Here is a 24076-nt window from a genome sequence, read left to right as displayed (position 1 = left end):
TTTCTATACCGACTTCCTTCCCCACCCCTTCAAAATCCAACATACATAAACATAAAACAGCAATATCGCACTGGCACTCTCAACACGACACGCAAGAATGGCACAATTACACAGAAGACAAACACTTTGAGTGAGTAGAAATACTTTGATTGAATATAAAATATATTTTGGATTCTATAAATTCATTTTTCCACATCCTAAATGTATTTGTTAAACGTAAACATTGTTTGTAAATCCCAGGCCCTGAAGATGATCTCAATAAAGATCGAAACGTTGGCACGATAAAGAAGATGTTTTTCTGAAACCTACATCACACCAGACCGCATCTCACGATTTCTGAATAATTATCGATTAACAGTCACTAATCACCACACTTTTCAAATTAATTTTAACTTATTTTTGATTTTTTCATAATTTTTATGATTCATTAAGGAACTTATCTCCGTAAATTTTCGAAACGTCAAAGTAAATTTAAATAAATAATGTATTTACTTTTTATTTACAAAAAAACAATAATACATGTATACGTTTGATAACATTAACCAAAACAATATAAATAAGACAAATCACTCTTAAAAATTCCACGTTTAAAAAACAAAACAACTTTATATTAAATTTTTTGAATAGTTCTAGGCAACTGATTTTTGTTTAATATAACAGGCAAAATTTTAAATTATTTTACAAACAACCTTTCATCTAATTTCATACGAGAACAACACCATTTATCATTTTATTACATATAGATGGCTAAGAATAATAATCTTACAAGGTAATAATATATGTAAATAGCTCCAGGACAAACCAACAAAATATTTCCTGTATATAGGAATATAAATAGATAACTGGTCAAAACTGCCATGATTTATGTTTTCATCGCTAAATATCTATTATTCCGTTATGCTCTAGTAATATTGTCAGATAAAATAGAATGAATCGTTCAGCACGATTGAGCTTCTTTGATGACTTTTTCAACCGAAAATTAAACCGTCAAAACGGCTATTTCTAAATTTATTTTTAATATTTTTATAAAGCTTACTGTGTTGTAAGGGTGATTTTTCTTTATAGATTTATATTAAAATTAATAGTAATTTTACTAATTATAAATTATTGTAAACTTTTTGATTTTGAAGTAGGTTATGAACTAGATTTTACAACTAAAAGTATAAGCACTAAAGATTAAGACTTGTCAACATGGTTTTTAATTAATAAAATTTGTAAAATAGTCCATTATAAAAGGGAAAAGATAATTTTATTAAATAATTATACTCAATTATTTTTATTAGTATTAAATCCATTAAATTTCGTGGTCCGATTGACCGAATACCTTTTTTAATCTTTCAATTAATTAATCTTTATGTAAGGTATTGGTTGAGGTAAAAAAGTCAGTGTCAAGAGCGGGATTCGAACCCAGGACTTCGGCTAAATACGCCGCTGCACTACCACTTGAGCTATCATGGTAGTTTTTTTTTCATTTTTCAATGATTTCCAATTCAAGGCAAATTTTTCATTCTTCATTTTGCCATTTGAAGATCGGGGTTCGAATCCCGCTCGTGACACTGACTTTTTATCTCAACCAATACCTTACATAAAGGTTTATTTATTGTTATAATGTATGTGTAATGGAAAGGAGTTCGAAGCGGCTAAGGATGAGACGTCCCAATCTATTTCACCACTCTAAAAATCCATTAAAAAAATTATTAAAAGGAAGTGGCAGAGTCGGATAGCAATTTGATAGGTGGCTCTTGGAGGATCTGGCTAGTGGAAGAAGGGTCATCTTGACCCGATTAAGGATAGGCCATGCGAGGTTGACACTTAATATTGGGTCAAAGCCTGCCTTTTTCCGGCATGCAGAAAAAAGTCATTGAACTTGTAAAAAAAGTTCAAATACGTTTTACCAAAACCTTCAAAAAATTAAAGCCATGCAGCTATATAGGTCGACTCAAATTCCTAACTTTACCAACTCTTCAATATCGCAGAAAAAAGCAGAATATGGCAAATAAAATCTAAAAAATTATTGCAACATAAAGAAAATTAAGTTTGATAAATAATGGACATTTTATATCAGATTATGTAATTTACAAGAACATTGTCAGACATGAAAAACAAGTGAAAACTTTGAGAAACAATATTAAATTATAATTCACAGTAAAATCTGTGCTATTGAAAAATAAATGCATGTGTAGATGTTTGTGTTTAATGATCTTGCGAGGACAAGTAGGCATTTAATAAGTCCAAGATTGAAAAAAAAATTATAATTGTAGTTCTATTTTTTCAACTGATTTCCAACGTATAGCCGGTTGAACAATATTTGACACGTGGTCTTTGTTGAATATTTGCTTTGGACTTTATCGAGTCGGAACACGTCAAATGCTGGTCGCCTTGACCCAGTCGGCGTGGCGAACGAGCTGCATAATCCATCGGTGGAGTAATGGGCATACTAAAGAGCATGGCGGGAAGAGAGGTGGTGGAAGACGGCCGCTATGCCTAACTGTTGGTATAACGGGCTACGCCGGCTTCGCTCTTTCATCCGGCGAGTCGGACGGCATCACGCAGAGGCTCCGTTTTAAACCAGGGCGATTGTTTCAACGAGGGGTTTAAAAAATCACGGTCCTAACTTGGCAGTGCTTTCTGCGATTCTTGCTGTCACTACTGTCTCCTATCACGTTCGAAAAATGAACCATGTTCAAGAAATGGTTCAATGCGAAGTCTGACGGAATTTTTTCTGAATGTGAGTTGCGCTTCATCAGCTGACCTGATTTGAAATGAATGAGATACCGTTCTTGAATAAATAATAGAAGATTAGCCACGGATGAGGGAGAGCACCGTCCTAACATATCGCCTTAATATCACTCTTAAAAAAGTATACAGGACTACTCGTGTTATAAAATTTGCCAGTAGTTTCTACATTCAAAATGGAACCTAAAAGGGGTCTTTTTGGGAATAAGGACGCACTCATTATCTGTTGTTGAAGGACAACAAACTGATATCTATTTTTGTCTTGATATTTGTTAATATGTCGGCCCCTTTTCAGGTTTGGATCGGATAAAAACCGTAAAGACTTTTTCGTTTAAACACACTCTCTTTATTCTTCATACATAAGCACATACATATTATAACCTCCCTAGAAGTGACCAACGAATTTAAGAACGTCACAGTCTGACGTCACCTTGGTGCAACATTCAAATTTATTCCCCTACAAAAATAAGTTTTATTTTCTATTCTTAAAGAGAAAACCATGCCTTTATTTGATGTATTAGCTCAATTAGATACAAAGGAAAAAGCGGTTTCCTTTCTTCAGTGTAAAGGAATTTTGCACAGTGAGTTTATTCTAATGACCTTCAAATGAGGAGAAAAGGATAGATGAGGATGAAACGTGAAAGCCTGCAAACAAGACTAAGAAAAGGTACATTTTTGGAGAACAGTAATTTGCCATTTAAGAAATTTATCATTTTGCTATACTGCTGGACAAAGGAATGTACATCTACTAAATTTTCTCAAGAGGAAATAGGATTAGCTACCGATATTATTACAGATTGGAAAAATATGTTTAGAGAAGTTTGCGCAGATCATTTGTTAAAAAATTTCAGAAAGATAGGAGGGCCGGGTAAAACAGTTGAGATAGACGAATCAAGTTTTTCTCGACGCAAAAATAACGTTGGCAGAATTTACCGTAATCAATTGATATAGATGTAATATTCGGGGTGTAATATACTGCGCCCTTTAAGAGCTATTGTAGCCCCCGTTCTCTGCCTAAAGCACATCGGTGAGTCCTATTTCATCAAGAAATTTGATTAATAGGCCCGGTTTCGGTGGTTGAAGCTCTTCTATGGCAGATTTACATCCCAAAACATTTCCTCCTGGGGGCTAGTGTAGCTCCGCTGTTTGTTAGTAAATGTGTTGGTGTCTCTTCTGCTTCCTTGCAGAATCTGCATGTGCCATCTTGGATTGTTCCAATTTTCTTTAAGTGTCCATTTAATCCGCAGTGTCCTGTTAGGATTCGCAGTCTGTTCCTGCTTCCTTTGACACATTCTGTGATTTCTTTCCTACCAAAATTGGTTAGAAGATTCTTGGATTGGCTATGTCCAATGAGTGAATTCCAAAGTTCCCTCATTTTCTTTTTGTCCTCCTGTCTGAGATATTCGTTAATAGTGTGGATTCCTATGCCACAGAAGTGTTCAGGTCCTATCAGCGGTGTGGCAGCCCCTTTCCTTGCAAGGGTGTCCGCTTTCTCGTTGCCTTCTACTCCCATGTGTCCTGAGACCCAGCAGAGGCTGACTTTATTCTGCATACCTAATATATTTAGTTTGGTTTTGCAGTTCAGCACCATCCTTGAACTAATGGTATTTGAGCTTAGTGGTTTGATGGCTGCTTGGCTATCTTAATCAATGGATGTTCGGAGGTATTTGTCGAGAAGATAATGAATGCTTCATGTATTGCCCAGTATATCTCAAACACTAATGAAAACAATATCAAAATGTATTCACCCAGGTACAATCATTGTATCGGAAATGTGGGCATACTACACCGGCATTACAAAGATACCAGAAAAAAATTACAAGCACTTTACTGTGACTGATTCAAAAAATATCGTTGATCCCATCACACGCAGACATACTCTACGAATTGAGTCGTTATGGGCACAAGCAAAAGCTAGGAACAAAAAAGAACATGCAAGACGAAGTTTGATAGACTCATATTTGTATGAATTTCTGTGGCAAATTTCTTCACAGAAATATCGGTAATGATTTGTTCAATCAATTAATAAATGATATTGTACATTTTTGGCCACCAGAATAAATATGTAAAATCAGTAAAACATGTTTTCTACAATAGATAATGGGGGGGGGGGTCCGTAGTCCCAAAACGACCCCCCTAAAAGTCCTAATTAACTATGGTCCGAATCACAAGAATTTCGGAGTTATTCCCCTTTTTTCTGATTTTATAAAATTTCACGACCTTGCTTCAAATAAACAATAACTCTATAAGCAAAAGGTTTTGGACCAATCAGTTGATACTATTGAAAACTACGATAAATTCCAGTTAGATGCGATCAATACTAAACATGTAAACGTTGGTGCAATAAACGTTTTAGTAGTCAGAACTTTGAATTTTTTGTTTTTTTAAAGTTGGAAAACTTACTCTAGTGATTCTAAACTACTATTTCCAAACCTAGAGATCAACAAATTTCAGAAAACGTTTCATTTCTGTTAAACGCCTTTGCATTCCTTGGAAAAGTTTTCTGATAAAATCCTAAGGAATTCTTTCACATTCAACAGAACGTGGGTTCGATTCCCACCGTCACCTCTGGCCCTTTTTTCACGATCCCCCCTCCCCAAATATGAACACACATACAAGAATTCGTCACCATGATTAATATGCATAGATCATAAGGCAAAAAAAACCATGAACAGCCGATTCCACCTATTCTAGAGTCGTTTAGTTGAGATAAAAAAAGTCAGTGTCACGAGCGGGATTCGAACCCACGATCTTCGGCTAGATACGCCGCTGCTCTACCACTTTAGCTATCGTAACCTCGATCACTCGGACACTAGTGAATTTAACAAGTTTAAATGAAGTCTACCTTCACCAAGGCTCTCCGTGGCCATTTCATTTGTCGCCGAGCATCAAATAGGTGATAAACACAATTTTATCCCTCCAGCTACTCCCGTTCCATCTTCGATCCATCTGTGTACCGTATTAGCGCCCCTTCTGAAACTTGGGCTACCTTTCTTCCGACGGTCTCTTTATCTCTGACCAGACCACATGGAAGGGTCTGTCAAAGTTGAGTTTTCCCCCATTTTTTCATCTCATTTATTATAATTTTATGCAAAATTTTGTGATGGCTCCGCCTTAGATCTGGCTTTATGCCCTTGTCTCAGGAGTCTGTTGTCCCCTCTCAAAAGGCATCTTTTTTACTTTTTAAGGGTGGAAGGTCGAAAAAGGTCGAGTGCGGTATCCTCCGTTCAGGGAGTTTGTCCCCGTTATTATTTCAAGACACGCTAGTCTGTAGACTTTGTAGCTTGTTCAGTGTTTTTGGCTGGTCATTCTGGTCCATATATGTTCTTTATTTCCCAATAGTTTAATAAAATGAGCTTGTGCTGTTTCAGTAATATTAATAGTTGATGCTCAATAGTTTATCATTTTAGTATGATTATCATACTCTCTTTTCCTTACTTTCTAGGTTCTACATATTGCCCAGGCATGGACTGAATTTGTACCAGCACTATGAGCAATTTAGCCTGACTGTTGACCCCCAACTGGGGTTTGTTCATCTGATTTTTGCATATCATGCCAATGTAAAACATTGGCTTTATGCAAAATTTATTTAGAAATCGTGAGATGCGGTCTGGTGTGATGTAGGTTTCAGAAAAACATTTTCTTTATCGTGCCAACGTTTCGATCTTTATTGAGACCATTTTCAGNTGTAAATCCCAGGCCCTGAAGATGATCTCAATAAAGATCGAAACGTTGGCACGATAAAGAAAATGTTTTTCTGAAACCTACATCACACCAGACCGCATCTCACGTTGAGTTGAGATGGGAAGTTGGTGTCCGAGAGGATCGAAGTCACGATTGCTCAAGTGGTAGAGTAGCGGCGTATTTAGCCGAAGGTTGTGGGTTCGAATCCCGCTAGTGACACTGACTTTTTTATCTCAACAAATTCCCTACATAAAGATTAATTAATTGAAAAATGGTACTTGGTCAATCGGACCACGAAATCTAATGGATTATTATTAACACATCCTAAATGTATTTGTTAAATGTAAACAATGTTTGTAAATCCCAGGCCCTGAAGTTGATCTCAATAAAGATCGAAACATTGGCACGAAAAAGAAAATGTTTTTCTGAAACCTACATCACACCAGACCGCATCTCACGATTTCTAAATAAATATCGATTAACGGTCACTAATCACCACAGAGTTTTTTCCATTTGTGCCTTTGGACAAGGGTTACACCTAGGCACTTGATTCTTTGGAGAAAGTTAATGCTTTTTCTTTTATAATGATGTTTTTAGATTGAGCATCCTTCTTTTTGTAAACGGTATGATATATGCTTTCCTTGAGTTTTTGTAAAAACCAATTTCCTCACACATCTTCCTACAATATTTTAGAGAGTTACGCATCTGATTTGACAGTGTCATTGAATTTTCATTTTATCATTGTTCTCAGGTCATCTGCAAAACTTATGGTATTGACTCAATTGGTTGTATTCTTGAATTTTGAATGAATTACGTTTTATAGCTACAAAAATAAATTTTGAATTTGTTTTATTTACCTCATAGCTAAAAACCTAATAAGTACTATAACTTCTTTACTAATTACAGCTATTGCTGTCACGTACAGATCGTCACCGTGAAACGTGATGGAAAGTTTTTTTTTTTTTCTTGATTCCAGCCTGAACTACCTTTCCCTTGTACAATATTTCTATCAGGCGTAATTGTTATTTGACTAGATTGCTTACTTTTCTAAGGTGATCTAATACAAAATCGATTTATTGAAATAAAATTGTAAAAATGGCTTCAATTTGGAACCACCGGACGTTTTTTAATGGCAGTTGTAAACAAAAAAGAAATATATTTAAAAGAAGATCGACTACAGTAAATGATTAGTATATTGATTGATGGCAAGTTTGAAACCAATTTTTTTAATATGCCAAGCCAGAGGATCAATTAAGGATAAAAATATGAGGATAACGGGGCCGAGACCGTAAAGGAAAGAGTAAAAGGAGGCAGAAACGTCTCATGGATCCATTTTAATGAAAGAAACGTTCTTGTCTTTGCGGCCTTGGGTACCGTTGCCCTAACCTCACGACTCCGGTGTGATTTCTGTACTGCCATCCACCGTTCCATTGTACATAATTTCGGATGAGGGTCGGAAATGCCTTACTTTGACCAATTTACCAAGATTGATTCACCTCACGTTTCAATATTGACTTGACAATCCAGAAGGACGAATTTGATTGAGACGAACTAAAACATTTTTTTTGGTAACGTGTTCAAAATTGTATCAGCTTCTCAATACATTTATTTTGTAGTTGAATGTACCAGTAATTTACCATTGTTTTTTGGGTTTTTTTTTTTTTATATCAGTAACACCCTTTCCGGCGTCCCAGACCAACAGAAATTGGTATCTAAAACGAAAAACAATAAATTGCTGTTGGTCTGGGACGCCGGAAAGGTTGTTACTGACACAAAAAAAATAAAATAAAATAAAACAATGGTAAATTACTGGTACATTCAACTCTCGTTCAAATGCAGTTTCATACAATAATTTTAAATAATCAATGTTATTTTTGAGATTCTATGCTATTTATTTTTTTAACTTCAATTTTTAAGGCTTTTAGATTTTTTAAAATAAATTTGATTCACTGTTATTGTAGATTATGTACCTGATGAAGGACGTGAGACGTCCGAAACGTTGTCAATAAATGTTTTGAACGAAGCATTTGGACTTTTCTTCTGGGGCCGCTTACCTCAACATAAGTTTAAAATTAGCAATTGATTATCCAACGGCCGACTAATACAAGGACACCTTTTAGCAGTATTTGAATTTTAGCCGTTTCACTCAGATATTCTGATAACGACTTCTTAAAAATTGGAAAAAATTTAGGGTCGAAAAATCGATAAATTTAAATTCAAACAAAAATCTATATGTACGGCTCTCTAGAGATGCTAAACCGAAATTTCATATTAATTTCACGAAAAAAAAATTGCATTGCTAGATTACTTGAAAATATTTGGTTTTTAGAAATGTTTTGTTTATTGGCAAACTTTGATAGCTTTTACTATATTTCTATTGCATACATAAAAAAAATACTGTAAAATTATATATTCACATAGCTCATTTCAGCAAGTACAATGGTGAAATAGAAATATTAAAAAACGAAAAATTTCAATTTTTAAAAAAATAAACGGCTATACCAGGGCCTATTCACAAGCAGTGGCCTGATTTTGGAGAGTAGAATCACCAAAAAAAAGTTTGATCTAAATCCATGACACGCCAAGGTCATCCTCTTGTGAGCTTAGCAGTCAAATTGCTTGATGAATTCTAGAGTGCTATAGGTATAAAACAGGAGACTCAATAACTATAAAAGTGGGCTTCCTACTTTTTATTTAGTTGTAGTCAATCATCTAACGATTAATTTTCCTTCGTCAACATGTAGAAAAGTTCAATGAATAACTTTTATCTAACTATTTTAAAACGCTTAATACTCAAATTTTTGTCAAAAGAAATTCTTAGCTTTATAAAAACCAGGCACAATAAAATTAATATATACTGCTTATAATGTTTTGACACTTTTCTCTGACTTGATGGTTTGGTATGTTTTGGGTCTTCTAACACTGCTTCATCAAGGAGATCACTTTCGAGCAAGTGTAACACTACAATTTGTTAAACTGTAGTGTTTCCTCTCCATTAAGTTCACAGTGCCCTGTTTGAAGTTTTTTCCTTTTTTGACAAGGGCATCATTTTTGCCTCTATCTGCATTATCCACATTGGTATCCTGGACGGAGGTACAATCATGGATACAAAGGAGCATCCATGTTCCTCAGTATTTTGTTGTGGCACCTATGTATGGTTTACATTTTGTTGGTTCTTTTTCTATTATTATTTTATTATTATCTTCTTATTTTTCTGTATTATGATTATACCATATAGAGTTTTTTATGTAAGTTCATTTCCATATTTACATTTTAATTGTTTGTTTTATTTTTTGAACAACTATTTTAAAACATTATTTATTAACAGAAACAAATTGTTTATTTTTATAGATGACTGTAAGATTACTCTGGTTTGGAGAAATACTCCTGATTTGCTTTCTCAATGTAACTGCTCTAAAGAACAAAATTATCGGTAAAAATACTAAAAAATTCTTTTCTGTTCATTAATCGACTAATGTGCAAAATGTCTTCTTCAGATGTCGAAAGCGCATGTTCAGAAGAGGTCGTCAACGTGACGATGCGTTTTGAAAACAGCTTCTCTGGGGTGATCAATTCCAAAGGCACAGATTGTCTCAATAAAAAAGCCTCTGGCGACAAAACTGTCTCTTTTTCATTGGATCCAAAAATCTGTTCAATGAGAATATACAAGGTGATATATTTATATGCACTTTAAAATTGTTTATACTGTGAATATTATTATTGTTAATGAGTAAAATATTAATTTCAAATAAAAAATTCAGACCGTTAAAAGTAATAATAAATATTTATCTGATAATTAAATTAGGAAAATGGGATGTTATGGTACAGCGGTTCTCTCCAAGTCCAAATGTCAGAGACAGTCCAACAGGCAACCGACCCGACAATTTTAGTCAAGTGCTCACTTGGAACCAGTTTGCTGGCAATACATACCAAAAACCAAAGGTAACGTCCAAATATTTCAATTATCAAAACTGCAATGTACACCAAAATATTTCAGGACTGGCAGAATGATGGGCAACGCAGGCAAGTATGCCTCCGGTCGAGCATGGCTTGAAGTAAGAGGCTCGGCTATATCGACATTCAGCCCATCAAACTCACTCAGCGTTGGCGAGCACACTACTCTCTCTGTATACACTTCTTTACAAGGTATTTATTATTGATTAATAAGTAGAATGAAAAATAAACTAAACCTGTTTTGTCAACTGAAATATGATCAAAACAACACTGAATGTACCAGGAAGAAGTAGAAGAATTGGCAGTAGAGGATATCCATAAGAATTGTAGGATTCCGCAAGAAGAGACTCTCCCTCTGCTTTAGAATGTCGTTGCGGGTACCTCATAAGCAAACTAAATGCAAGATTCTGTACCAAAATCTATGCAGATAAAAGAGCTCACCCAAAGAGCAGTAAATATGGAAGAGCAATGGTACTCGCAATAGGGACTTATACCAAGCCCCTCAACAGCAACTTACCAAGCAAAGAAACAAAGAAAATCAAGGCCTATGCTCCTATAATGAAATGCTGTAGTTAAAAAGTGAGGTTAAATATCTAGGGTTAAATACAGTCTTTGATAAGGAATCAACCGGGAATCATCATCTGCAGCACATCATAATAAAAATCACAGTACCTTTAATCAGAGAAAGAAGTCTAGGCAAATCTAAGGGACAAAAATGGCTATAACAGAACCTAATTATCTTATGTTTACTAATCTTGGTGAAAAAAGCAGCAGCAACATTGGTAAACATACCTCCATTATAAATTTTATAGTGAGGAAAAGCTCATTTAGGCTCTAGAAACAATTAAATTGGATAAACAAGTACCTCCTTTTTAAGGAGCTAGACCACTGTAAGACAACATTTAACCTAAATGTTCAAGAGGATAGTTCTCTGTAACTCCCTTCTCTACGATGGCTACGTAAACTTAGGTGCGAGCAAGTGTTTCTAAATTCTGTGCCATGGAAGTAAGACAATGGAAATTACATGTGTACACTCTGTAACCTATATGTGACTCCAGACATGTGGTATTCGCCTAATGCCGACTTGAGTCTTGAGATGATCATCTTGGCATTCGCCAAACAGCATGCCTATGTGTACATGCATGTGGGGTTCTTACAACCAGCCAGTTTGTGTGGAAACAGCAAATACATTTGCCAAGTGCCATGCAAGTCTTCAACATACTAACAATAGTGATGGACAACTGTGAAACTGTCATTGCTGCAGCTGTGGTAACTGTTTTGTGCAGTGGCTACGAATTTAGTCACAGGTTACTGTTGCCCCATCTTACTTTTGATCTGTTTCCACGAACCAAGAACCTCATTCCAATTTTTGTGATTAGGAAGAGAAGCATTCCAAATTATTAGTTCAGCTTGGTAAAGATCAAGGAAATCCAAAATTGTAATGTTGGACCAATTCATTCCTAACCAACAGAAACAACGCTATGATGTTCTTTCATTCATACATCTGTACTAGTTAAGAATCATTTATTATTGAAAAATAAATAGTAGTTTTGATTGATGATTACTGTTCATATTCATACAGTACAGTTGATTCCGGAATTGTGAATACTTTAAGTTTGGCTACTTCATGAATATTTGTGCACTTTGAAGTGCAAGGAAACTGACAATTAGCCAAGCAAGGTGAGCACCAAATCTGGTTGCTTGGAGAATAACCAAGCACCCAACCTCACTAATCAGGATTCGGCAAACCTTTGCTCAGCATTCAGCGAATCCCACTTGCCTGGAGCTACCCTAAGGGTAAAGGAGTATATGTTTCATTTGGTTGCCCAATGTCCCATATTGTGACATAAAGGTGTAGCTTTGAGAGCATGACGAACTCTCTAAAGCACAAGCGCACATGGCCACCTTAAGCCTCTGCTTGCATTTGGATGACAGGACCAAGGAAGTTTATATAGTGTGCGAGGACACTGAGACTACACCAACCTAGTCCCTCGAGATGCGTTAAGGGAATTGCTGGCTTGAGAGCTGGCCGCGAATGGCGAGTGCCGGAGCAGAGGTTAGGATACCAAAATCCTGTCTAAATATGTATTTCAAATATATATGCGGACAGGGGAGGGTGCTTAACCATCTGTACTGAGGGGCAGAGTTTTTTTGTTCCAAAGTTCAAGCCTAGCTGCGTGGGTAAGGACTCACAGTGGCTTAGTGGTGAGACCCCTGGCGGGTACCTAGAGAAGAGGCTGTGTCTCACTTGTGCCTGTGGACTGTAGTACTTGCACATGACCTCTGAGTTACCTCCCAACCTCATTGGAATTGGACGGATCAGATTGTTGAGAGTATATAGCCAACGAGGAGCTATGACTACGCTGTCGGTGTTCTGTGAATGCATGAGGAACGGTGGACAGGTACAGGTGCTTGTCGGTGGCTGACCCTTGGGTTGCCTTTACCATGGTACTCCTCTAGAGTCTAGGATCCGGAGGTTTCGACGCTAGCGGAGCCCCTATACCCAGGGAAATAGAGTTGTCTTCTCTATCTAGGAAGTGTGTTGGGATACTTGGCTGATGCATTTCGGCCCCTATCATCGGTTCCCATTACTTGCGGCACTGGTTAACTGCACAAAGTTAACCCACCCCCTCGGAAGCGGGAGAAGTCAGCATGTCTATCGAGTAGTCTGTCTATCGATTTTACGCGCGCGGAGGTGAGTCGCTCCTAACTTGAGAACCTAAACGAGTGATAAGGCCGGAAGGCTAGGGGCGCATGCTAAAGAACCTCGATGTTATAAGACATTGCGACCCCAGTGGGAAGACTAAGTCCTATATTGTGAGAGTTCCGAATCCTATATGTAGGACATAGAGCGTTTTCCAGGTCTCTGATTGATCTCTTAATCATTAGATATGTTGAAAAATCGCAAGATCTTGCACTCTATGCATGTCATGCAATATAGGTATGAGTTCAATAACGAGTTGTAATTGCTTTATTTGAATTTAGTTTTCTTTATATAATTTATTGCCCTTTCACATATCTGAAATAATTATATACATAGCCAACTACTTACAGAAGTATAACCATCCATGCCATATAAAACTTTATAAATGTTCAATATGTAATGTTCTTTTTGTGTTTTAAATAGTTTGTTGTCTATCTATCATTAGGCAGCATAAAAAAAACTGGCCAACCTATCACAGGGCAATGAAAACAACTCTCTTAATTGCACTAGAAACACTGCTAAGCATTGGAAAGTTTATAGCGAGGAAATTTAGGCTCCAGAAACAATTAAATTTGATAGGAAGACAATAATATATAACACTAAACACTTTGGGAACAACAATAATATTTAATAAAATCAGACACCCGTTCTTAAAAAGAGGCAATGACTACATGATCTTGGAAACAGACTTTACACAACCTATGAAGTCTGGACAGACTACAAAGGAGAAAAAAAAATCATTCAAGAGGAAATCAGATACAATGATATCATGTAAAAATATCACCGGAGATCAGGCATTTTCTGCACAAGCGCCAAATATGAGCAAACTGATTAGGAAAGGACACCTCGTTCTTTCAAGCTGAAAAACTTGCCATCAACGCTTGTGCTTTAGAAAATCTTAAAAGAAGTTGCACTGACAAAAAAAATCATCTATTATCAGATTGCCAAAGATGATAGTAAAGTAGTAGCATGTAAAAATTCAAATCAAAACTAGTCAGTGAACGTGTCTAAAATCCTCAAAAACTGGGGACACAAAATAACTTGATGATATGTGGGTTCCAGGTCACAAAGGAATTTTGCGTAATGAAAAGGCAGACATGGTGGCCAGAGGAAAATCTGCCAAACCATACATAAGCCCTTAACCTATTCTTGGGATAACAAAAACAAACATAGAATCCTCCATCACAGAAGGATCTAAAAAAGATAAAACTGTTACAGTTAAAGGCTAAACTTAGAGGAGTGATAGTCAATATACATTCACAGGCATCTGGGAAAACATCTGCATGGGTATATTCAACGACCCCATTTGTAGAAGAAGAAGAAGAAAAATAACTTTATTCTGGGACTGGTGTCCCCTAAGAATAATTTACATGAAATAAATAAAGGAAGTTCCTTCTATGAAGTTAAAAGTAAAAAAAAAAGATAGAAATCTTGGCAAAATGTATACCAATAAGGCATGACAGAAGAAAAAATTACGAGAATATTAAACAAAAATAACAAATGTTAACGTGAGGTCTCTGCTTGGAGGGAGAGGAGGTGATTATACAGGTGGGATTTAAAGGAGGAAAAGGAAGCAGCATGACGAATAAAAAGGGAAGTTAGTTCCAGAGTTTAGGGGCTCGGATCAGAAAGGATCTTTCGAAGGTATGGGTTGTATGTTGCGGAAGGATAAGGTTGATTGGGGATGAGCAGGTCTTACGAGTGAGATGTGAGGAGTTGAATTGGAGGGATTGGATGATGTAAGGAGGACGACGAGTGTGGATGGACTGGAAAAGAAAGCAACCTAGGAAATACTGTGCACGGAAGGAGGGGAATAGCCAGGAAAGTTGGAAATACAACCCCGACACCCGGGATCCCCATGGAGTGCCATAAACAGATCTTATGCAACAATTCATAATACGCTTCAATCGCTCGTTCTCCCCCTCCGAGAGACCACCGTATGCCAAACAGCTATAATCGAAGAAGGGAAGTATAAGGGAAGATACAAGGAGTTTGCGGGTGGAGAAAGGTAAGAGAGTTTGTAGGTTATGCAACGAGGAAGAAGAAATAGCCATCCATATAATATTGGAATGTGAAGCATCTGTTCAGTGGAGACATAAACTGGGAAACAAAGCAAACCCAGGTAAATGAATTGTAGCAACAACAACTAATGACCTACTCATTCTTAAGAGAAGGATGTCGATTGTACGGAACTAAGAAACTAGAAAAAGTACAAAAAGCCAGAAGGCTGCAATGCTTGGGGGACATAAAACCCAGACTTCCCAGTATCCGCCTAAGTATGATTTTGTACATGAGAACTTTTTTAACACTCAATTTCTAATTGTGATTTAATAATGAAACATAATTTTTATATATTTTTTGCCTTTTAAAACAACTTTGTTAATATGGATTGTAAAGTTTAATGTAATCAAACTAGACCCCGAGGCTCTTAATTCCAGGAGTACAGTCCATTTGTTCCCTTCTGAATACATGCACAAGGCCCGTGACAGGGATCCTTTTTGTGCAAAGAATGGTCACAGACTTGTTCGGGCTAGCCCTGATTTTCCAGTTTGTAAGGAACCTATCAATCTCTCTGCTACCAAACTCAGCTATGGTGCTCATCCTCCACGATGATGTGATGAGTGCAGCATTATTAATAAAAAGAGCCAATTCTGTCCTGGGCTCTTTAGCAAACCATTGATTAAAATTAGAAATAGCGTAGGTCCCAGGACAGAACTCTGTGGGGTCACAAGAAGCTGTTACCAGCCGGCTCGTTACACCTTACACAAATAGACATTTAAAATGCTTTATATGTGTGTTATTTAGATGGCGTTGTTGGAAAACCAGTCGACTGTAAGGTAAAGGATGGACGTGGAGGCTCTCAGAGTCTGACTGATGACCGAGGCTGCACAACAGATGCTGGGTTGGTGCCAGCGCTCAAGATGGTCGAACAGGGCCATTGGGAGACCGCATTCCCTGCATTTTCATTTCCAGACACTCAGCTCGTCCACTTCACCTGCATGCTCATGATATGCTCTGGCAACTGTCCTCAGGTATGCACGTTCAACTTGAAAACAACCTGTAAAAAATATTTTCTGGTAGATTTTTTGATCTTTTTTTTAAGATTGAAATTATTAGTGAAATTATTACTTTTTACCAACCACCAAACTAGGTTAGATGCATATAACCCCAGTGCCTCCTGGATTTTTAATTGTACATAAAGAATAGAAGTTTCTAATCAGTGTGAATGTATTTATTAGAGTGAACGTATTTAATAGCAATCCTTTTATAAAAAGATGGTTCCTACTCAAATTAAGTTGTTTTGTAACAATCCGGATTTCGAGCCTTTTAGCTCATCGTCAGGTTGGAAGGTTTCTACAAATGCGTCTCTCAACATGAATTGCAAAAGTCTCTTTTCTTTTGTAATTCATGTTGAGAGGTGTGTTTGTAGAAACCCTTCAACCTGACGATGAGCTAAAGGGCTCGAAATCCGGATTGTTGCAAAACATCTTAATGTGAGTAGGAACCATCTTTTTTAAAAAGGAGTGAACTCCACACTCACTCCATCATTCATAATTTCTATTTATTAGCATGAATGATAGTGGGTCTTCAGACGAAAATCCGGTACCCTGAAAACCCAGTAGGTTAGGCCATAATTCATGTGTATACATAAGTTGCAAAGCCTTTTCCCAATATGTGAAAAGATTATTCAAAAATGATAATAAAGTCCCAGAAGTTACAAAACTGTAAAACTGCCAGGCCTCATACTGGAGAGCCAAATTTTGTCAATCAAGAGACGAGGTAGAAAAACACAAGGTGCAGACAATAACCTTGGCAGCTATTGGCAAGAGGAAAAAACATTAACCAATAAAATAATTTATTAGTAATAGAGTAAAAGGTGATGGTATGTGGCTGGTCTGTGGAGTAAGTGAACTCATGCTGAACCGGCATCTGGTCCATCTTCAATTGGGGGCTGTTGAACTACTTGACACTCGTTTCGGCATAGCAAACTGTTCTTCTCTGAAGATGGTGCACTGCGGAAACACATTTAAGTACTTCAACAAACCTGTGAATGAAAAAGGACCCAATAAGTGGCCTATGCTGGTTCAGCATGAGTTTCTCGATCGACTCTCAGACCAATGCCAGCATCAACTCTAACACAGCCAGTCAGGTTAGGTTACTTAAAAGGTATGTACAGTTCCTCTGATGCTGAAATACATTTAAGTACTTCTACAAACCTCCAAGTGAAGGTGAATCTAATAAATGTCCCTATGCTGAATCAGCATGAATAGAGTAAAACTAATCATTGACTCTGCCAATCAATTTTTTTCAATCATCTTATGTTAGCATTATTTAAGATTTTTTATTAAAATGTGTTTATTATTATAAAGTTTAAGTAGTCATTATGTAACTATACCCTTAATGAAGCTATTTACATATAACATTTAATATTGTTTCTTTTTTCTTTTTTAGTATGACTGCAGTGAGAATGTAAACAATACGAGGAACAGTCGAGATTTCCAGGTATGTTTTCTTTTATATAATATAAAATAATTTTCTACATCTAAATAAATAAAAAATATGATATAAGGGCTTTTCCCAGCTTCTGAAATGCTTGAAGATTTGTATCTTCAAAATTAGTATTTTGGAAAATGAAAAAGAGTTAATAATAATAATAATATTGTATAACATGTATACAGATCAATTTCATTTAATCTATTTTAATACCACTCATTTTTATTGGAATGTATGGAATGTTTTGCGCCATTTTGTTTAGTCTTTTTCTTTAAATATATATAAGGCATTCAATCATGTAGGCCATGTTCTGCCTTGATCCATGTAAGTTTACAACAATGCCACCCAGCTCGTGGAGATCGGGAGAGGCAGGAGAAACAAAGCCGCACCTTCTCTGGGATGAAAACCATCAGAGGGCAATTTTTCATTTATTTGTTTAGACTTTATCAATTTTGATTTTGTGCTTTAGTTTTTAACTTTGGCTTTTGTAACAGACTCAATGTTATCTACGACGAAACTTTTCTTAATGAGGTTAATGATGTCTTTTTCCTTATATTTCTGTTGATAAATCCTAAACATGGAAGACAGTTAAAGTGACAACAAAGTTAAAAAATTGTCGCTTTGGTTATATTTTTTGGTCAAAAATCTTTTTACTTACCAAAATTGCTTTTTCAAAATTAATAAAAAAAAGCTATATAATCTCTCTATCTCTCTCTCCCTCACTCTCTCACTCGCTCTCTCTCTCTCTCTCTCTCTCTCTTTCCTTTGTTCTTTTTCTTTCCCCTCTTTGTCTCTATCTCTGTCTCTTTCCCTGTTTCTTTCGTTCTCTCATTTTCTCAACCTCTCTTTACCTTTCTCTTCATCACTCTCTCTCTCTCTCTCTCTCTCTCTCTCTTTCCTTTGTTCTTTTTCTTTCCCCTCTTTGTCTCTATCTCTGTCTCTTTCCCTGTTTCTTTCATTCTCTCATTTTCTCAACCTCTCTTTACCTTTCTCTTCATCACTCTCTCTCTCTCTCTCTCTCTCTCTCTCTCTCTCTCTCTCTCTCTCTCTCTCTCTATCTATCTATCTGTCTCTCACAATCATACTCTTTTCTCTATATATATCAATATGAATTAATTAATATCAATTAAAATTAATTTCTATCAAAAACCGTAAGCGATTTGGTAATTATACATTGTTATGTTATAAAGAATATTTTTGCTTTAATCGACATTTTTGACAGTCTAAGTTTATAAAAACTTACGTTACAGGAGGACAGCATCCTTGATTTTGTCGAGCTGTACAACAGCGTTGAAGTGACAGCTCCAAACATCGAGCTTAGCTACCTTCGAAAGGACATCACAGAACAGCCGCAAGGTAATTTTTTGCAAGCATTTTAGCAATATTAAGAGAAAAAAAGGGAAATTGTGATAAACTACTTTAGCCTACAACAAACAATTCAGCACAAAAAGAAAACCAATAGCAAAAACTAAATAGACATAATTTTATTGATAAATGTGTACATAATTAAAAACAAATTGTCAAAAGCATGGCAGAATAGATAGAAAATCCGTCTGCTGATAGCAAACAATTAAAACTCACAGGACCAAAATTGCAATGATGGCTATTAAAAAATACAAACGAGAATTACCAGCAATAAGTAACAGCTTAGAAGCATAGTCATAATTATCATATGAATAAATAAATTATATACAAAAAATACATAAAAGCAAAACCACCTCATATGCAGGCATGGATAAACATGGTCTGTCAACTTCTATATTCAACCCATTTAATTCAGAAAAGATTAACTTAAACAAAAAATGGTCTTATACAAACCTCAAGTTAATTTTGGTGGTAATAGATTTTAACATATTTTTTTTTATCTAGCTGCGAAATGACTAACTTGTTATTATTTTAAATGAGATTCTCATATTTTTTTTATTATACAATTCGATTTTACAACTTGTTTTATGTCTGTTTTACTAAAATGAAAATTTTGATAGGATCTACCATTTCTGAGTTATGCCCGACGAAAAACGCGTGGGGGGTGTTTTTTGTAACAAGATGGCCCTCCACGTTTTAGATTTAAAATGCAGGGGTTTTATACCGAGCCTTTTTGGGCAGGGAGCGTACTTAAACATTTATTATAAACATAAATTTTAATAAATGCTAAAATCTGCAAACAATACGTAATAACAACTAAGAGACATTTTAAAAATAAAATGGACTCGATGATGATCAAAAAATCCTTTTTTGTAAAAAGAGTTCTTTTTTTTAAAGTAATATAAGTTAAGCCTAAAAGCAACCCCATGATCCCGACCTTATTCTGAGACGATTCCTACCATAAATTAACTTCCTAATGCTAATCTTTTTCGAAATAAACGGGAGCCATCTTGTCACAAAAAGTATAACCCCTAACGCGTCTTCCATCGGATATTTCTCAGAAATGATCGATTCTATCAAAATTTTCCTTTCAGTAAAAGTAGCACAAAATAAGCTGTAGAATCGAATTGTACAATAAAAATATGCGGTTCTCATTTAAAATAACAAAGTTATTGATATTTTCCTGCTAGATGAGAAAGTCATGTTAAATCTGTTAAGATCATTTCTTGCTAAAGTTAATTCCGAATTAAATGGGAGGACTGTAGAAATTGATATACCCTGTATATAAGAAAATAAATTTAAAAATTAATATATTTAATAAATAATGATACCTCAAAACCTTTCCAAAATTTTGGAAATGCACAATGAGTGGAATTAAACGATTGTGCAATTATTCTTCATGTTTATCTTGTTTTTGTCAACAATTGTTTGAATTCTTAATAAGTTTTCTACTTTGACTAATAATATTTTTCTGTAATCATATAATATAAACAATATTTCAACAAAAAAGATTATAAATATTTCATAATTATTCTGTCATTTAAATTTGTTTTTGCGTTAAACATTTTGAATAGATTAAGGTTTTTAGTTGAGATAAAAAAGTCAAAGTCACGTGCGGGATTCGAACCCACGACCTTCAGCTAGATACGCCGCTGCTCTACCACTTGAGCTATCGTGACCTCTATTCACTCGTACACCAACTTACCATCTCAACCCCACCTGTTGAACTAATTGAAAGATATTAATTGGTCAAGCGGACCACCAAAACTAGTGAATTTTGAATAGAGTCAATAATCAACATTGTTCTTTTTAATTGTTTCTATTCTAAAAGTTGTTCCTTTTTAAATACTTTGTAGGTTACTTTTTTATGTTAACAACAGTTACAAGTAAATAAGGCAGAGAAGTTTGCCATGGTGAGACCACATGACGCCACCCATTGAGTACGCCAAGCAGATTGACAAAGAATGTCTGTTAATGCTATAAAAATGTATGAAGAATCCGCTGGAACGAAAGAAACACATCTAAATTATATAAATGTAAAAACGACATCAGTCCCTGGTCTGTGGAGACTGGGTTTAGAAGGGAAAAGGACATACAAGTTGTGAATAGGTCATACCAAGATCACACGGATACCTTCTTAGGTGTCTGTTCTGTGGAGAGATTATCACGATAGAGCAACAGACTGCAATGAACTAAGTCTGCCAGGAAATAAATACAACACCCCGAGTGACCTATACACAGCCTTGAGGCACAGCAGTAGGCACAGGATCGAATGTCTTGAAGTCTTAAATATTTTGAATTGTATATTGATGTTTGTTCCATCCATGTGTTATTCATTGGACGTATTTATTTGCGTGAATGGAGGGGCTTATCCCCCAATTGCCCCGAGAAACATCGAATACTCTGGGGTTGTGTGAACATGCTAACAGGCATGTTTTCATTTTGTTTATGTGTATTTGTGTTATTTTATTCATAATTGACGTGGGCATGAAATACAGAGAGGCTAGCAAAATGATAAAGAAAAGAGAGGGTTCGTTACTGTTACATAATAAAACAAATCATAACTTAGATGGAGATTTTCTTTTCGTAAAAAAAATTAGTATTTTTAATACGCAAGAAAAACAAAAAGCTAAGGACAGAGGGTTGGCGATGAAATAAAAGAGAAAAAAAGAAAAACAGGAAGCATGGCTGCTTCAAAATGTATGCAATTTTGAAAATACAACTTGGTTGTAACTGTATTAACATTTTTTCGTCCTAAAATGTTCGTCGTAAAATGTTAAAACAGTTACAACCAAGTTGTCTTTTCAAAATTGCATATATTTTGAAGCAGCCATGCTTCCTGTTTTTCTTTTTTCCTCTTTTATTTCATCATATATATATACAAGGCTGAAAAATCAAACTGACTGTCTGACCATTCATCTATCCTTCTTTTATCTGCCTCTGTTTTTTCTCCATTCTACAGTCAGGAATAATACAATTATGAACTTTTTCTTGACAAACTGACTGAGGTTGTGCAAATTGGTTACATTTTATCAAATCCGATCGTATGCTTATTAAACCTTTTCTGGTCTATCATTGTTATGGATGGTAATATTTTGGCCAAATTGGATTTTGTTTATTGAATACGTTATGGCCTTTCTTTAAACAGTGCGCATTTTTAAATAACACGAAAAATTTTCTTCTAACATCTTTTTAAAAAGATGTTTTCCTAAAGAATTTGTATAGCAGTTTTAAAGGATCTTCGTCCCCGATATAATACCTTTTTACTGTAATATATATGTAATATATACATTATATATACATAACTGCGAGGTCGAGTTTGTGTTGGAAAAAATACTTCTTGTGCCTTCTTCACAATTGCATTCTTTAACCGAGCGAGAATTTCTCTCGAATGTGGAAACGATCGCGTTGGCGAATTCCTGACGTCTGTTGAACCGTGTAAACGTGGGGTGAAATTTTTCAGAAAATCCGGCCATGGAGCCAAACAATGTGCAACCTTTGATATTATATTGGAGCATTTTCTGCAAGAAATCCGTTCACAACATTCGACCTTTTAATGGCCCGTTGTTTTTACACCCTCTTGGCAACCGGGAGGATGTCTGCCTTTTGCCGGAAAATTGTTACTAGATGCCGTTGGTCGTTGCTTAACAAAAAAGCTAATGTGTGAACTTAGAAGAGTGTGTCAAAGTACTGTGTTTGTGGGTGATGGCCGTCTTAAAGTCCTAACTTCATCTTTTGTTTCTTAAAACAAATTTTTTAATGAAGAATTGAAAAATGTATTTTCTGACCGTTCTCTCTCACTCTTTTATTCTGTTATTCATCTATCTTTGCTGTTCCCTTTCTCTCACCCGTTCTGTCTTGCATTCGCTCATCATTTTTCGCTCTATCTCTTTTTTTATGACTCTCTTACTCTGCTCTCTTTCTCTCATTCTCTGTCAGTCTTTCATTCTCTCTTTCTCACCCCTCAAATCCCCTCAATTTTTCTCACAGTCTCGGATTTTCTCTTTATCATTTTTTCTCTCACTCTCTTTTTCATTTGCCCCTTCTCACTCTCTCTCTCTCTCTCTCTCTTATTCTGTCTCTCTTTCTCTCATTTCTCTCATTCTCTGTCCGTCTTTCATTCTCTCTTTCTCACCCCTCTTATCCTCTCAATCGTTCTCATGGTCTCGGATTTTCTCTTTATCATTTTCCCTCTCACTCTTTTTCCTTCGTTCTCTCTCTTTTCCCCCTTTTTGTCTCAGTCTCTCTCTCTCTCTTTCTTTTCTTCGTTCTCTCTTTTTCTCAACCTCTCGCTACCTTTCTTTTCATCTCTCTTTTTCTCTCTTTCATTCTCTCCCTCGTGCTTTCTCGTTCTCTCTCTTTCTTATACTTTATTTTTTCTTTCCTCTGTCTCTCTCTCTCTTTCTTTCTGTCTCTCTCTATTTCTTTCCTTTATTCTCTCTCTTTTCCCTCTTTCTCTCTCTTTCTCTATCGCTCTCTCTTTCTCTATCGCTCTCTCTTTCTCTCTTTCCTTCGTTCTCTCATTTTCTCAACCTCTCTTTACCTTTTTCTTCATCTCCCTCTTTCTCTCTTTCATTCTCTCTCTCTCTCTCTCTCTCTCTCTTTCTCTCTCTCTCTCTCTCTCTCTCTCTCTCTCTCTCTCTTTCTCTATCATGTTCTCTCTCGTGATCTCTTGTTCTCTCTCGTTAATTGATAATTAGTCAGAGATCGTGAGATGCGGTTTGGTGTGATGTAGGTATCAGAAAACAGTTTCTTTATCGTGCCAACGTTTCGATCTTTATTGAGATCATCTTCAGGGCTCAAAGTGGAATTGTGCCATTCTTGCGTGTCGTGTTGAGAGGACAATAAAGATCGAAACGTTGCCACGATAAAGAAAATGTTTTTCTGATACCTACATCACACCAGACCGCATCTCACGATCTCTGAATAATTAATGACGATTGTTAGAATCTGCTTTGCAGTGAGAGAAATGAGTGTTGTATTTTAAAAAACTTGCGCTTTTTTGTATGGTATTTGTAGTACACAATATCACGTTCCCCCTAATGGTGTCAATTATTAATTTTGCCTTTTTAAGAGTGATAGATTGTCGTCTGTACTTTTCATCAACACTCATAAAGTTGAGTTAAAATTAACTATAAA

At 35.9% G+C, this 24076-nt stretch overlaps 1 protein-coding gene across 1 annotated transcript in view; it reads left to right on the top strand.

The window, feature by feature from the left end:
* The window catches only part of LOC106661324, a 75044-nt gene that overhangs the window by 29297 nt on the left and 21671 nt on the right, over positions 1-24076 (top strand). The window contains exons 3-9 of the mRNA XM_014384624.2: positions 9772-9853; positions 9918-10090; positions 10226-10362; positions 10418-10566; positions 15884-16110; positions 17531-17581; positions 18823-18928. Coding sequence (XP_014240110.1) covers positions 9772-9853; positions 9918-10090; positions 10226-10362; positions 10418-10566; positions 15884-16110; positions 17531-17581; positions 18823-18928 — 925 coding nt within the window. The remainder of the gene's footprint in view (positions 1-9771; positions 9854-9917; positions 10091-10225; positions 10363-10417; positions 10567-15883; positions 16111-17530; positions 17582-18822; positions 18929-24076) is intronic.

The sequence above is a fragment of the Cimex lectularius genome, unplaced genomic scaffold (assembly GCF_000648675.2).
Source record: "Cimex lectularius strain Harlan isolate CLEC.00 unplaced genomic scaffold, Clec_2.1 scaffold20, whole genome shotgun sequence".
Classification (NCBI taxonomy): Eukaryota; Metazoa; Arthropoda; class Insecta; order Hemiptera; family Cimicidae; genus Cimex; species Cimex lectularius.
The sequence above is the reverse complement of the archived record's forward strand: the minus strand, read 5'-3'. Positions and strand labels throughout refer to the sequence as shown.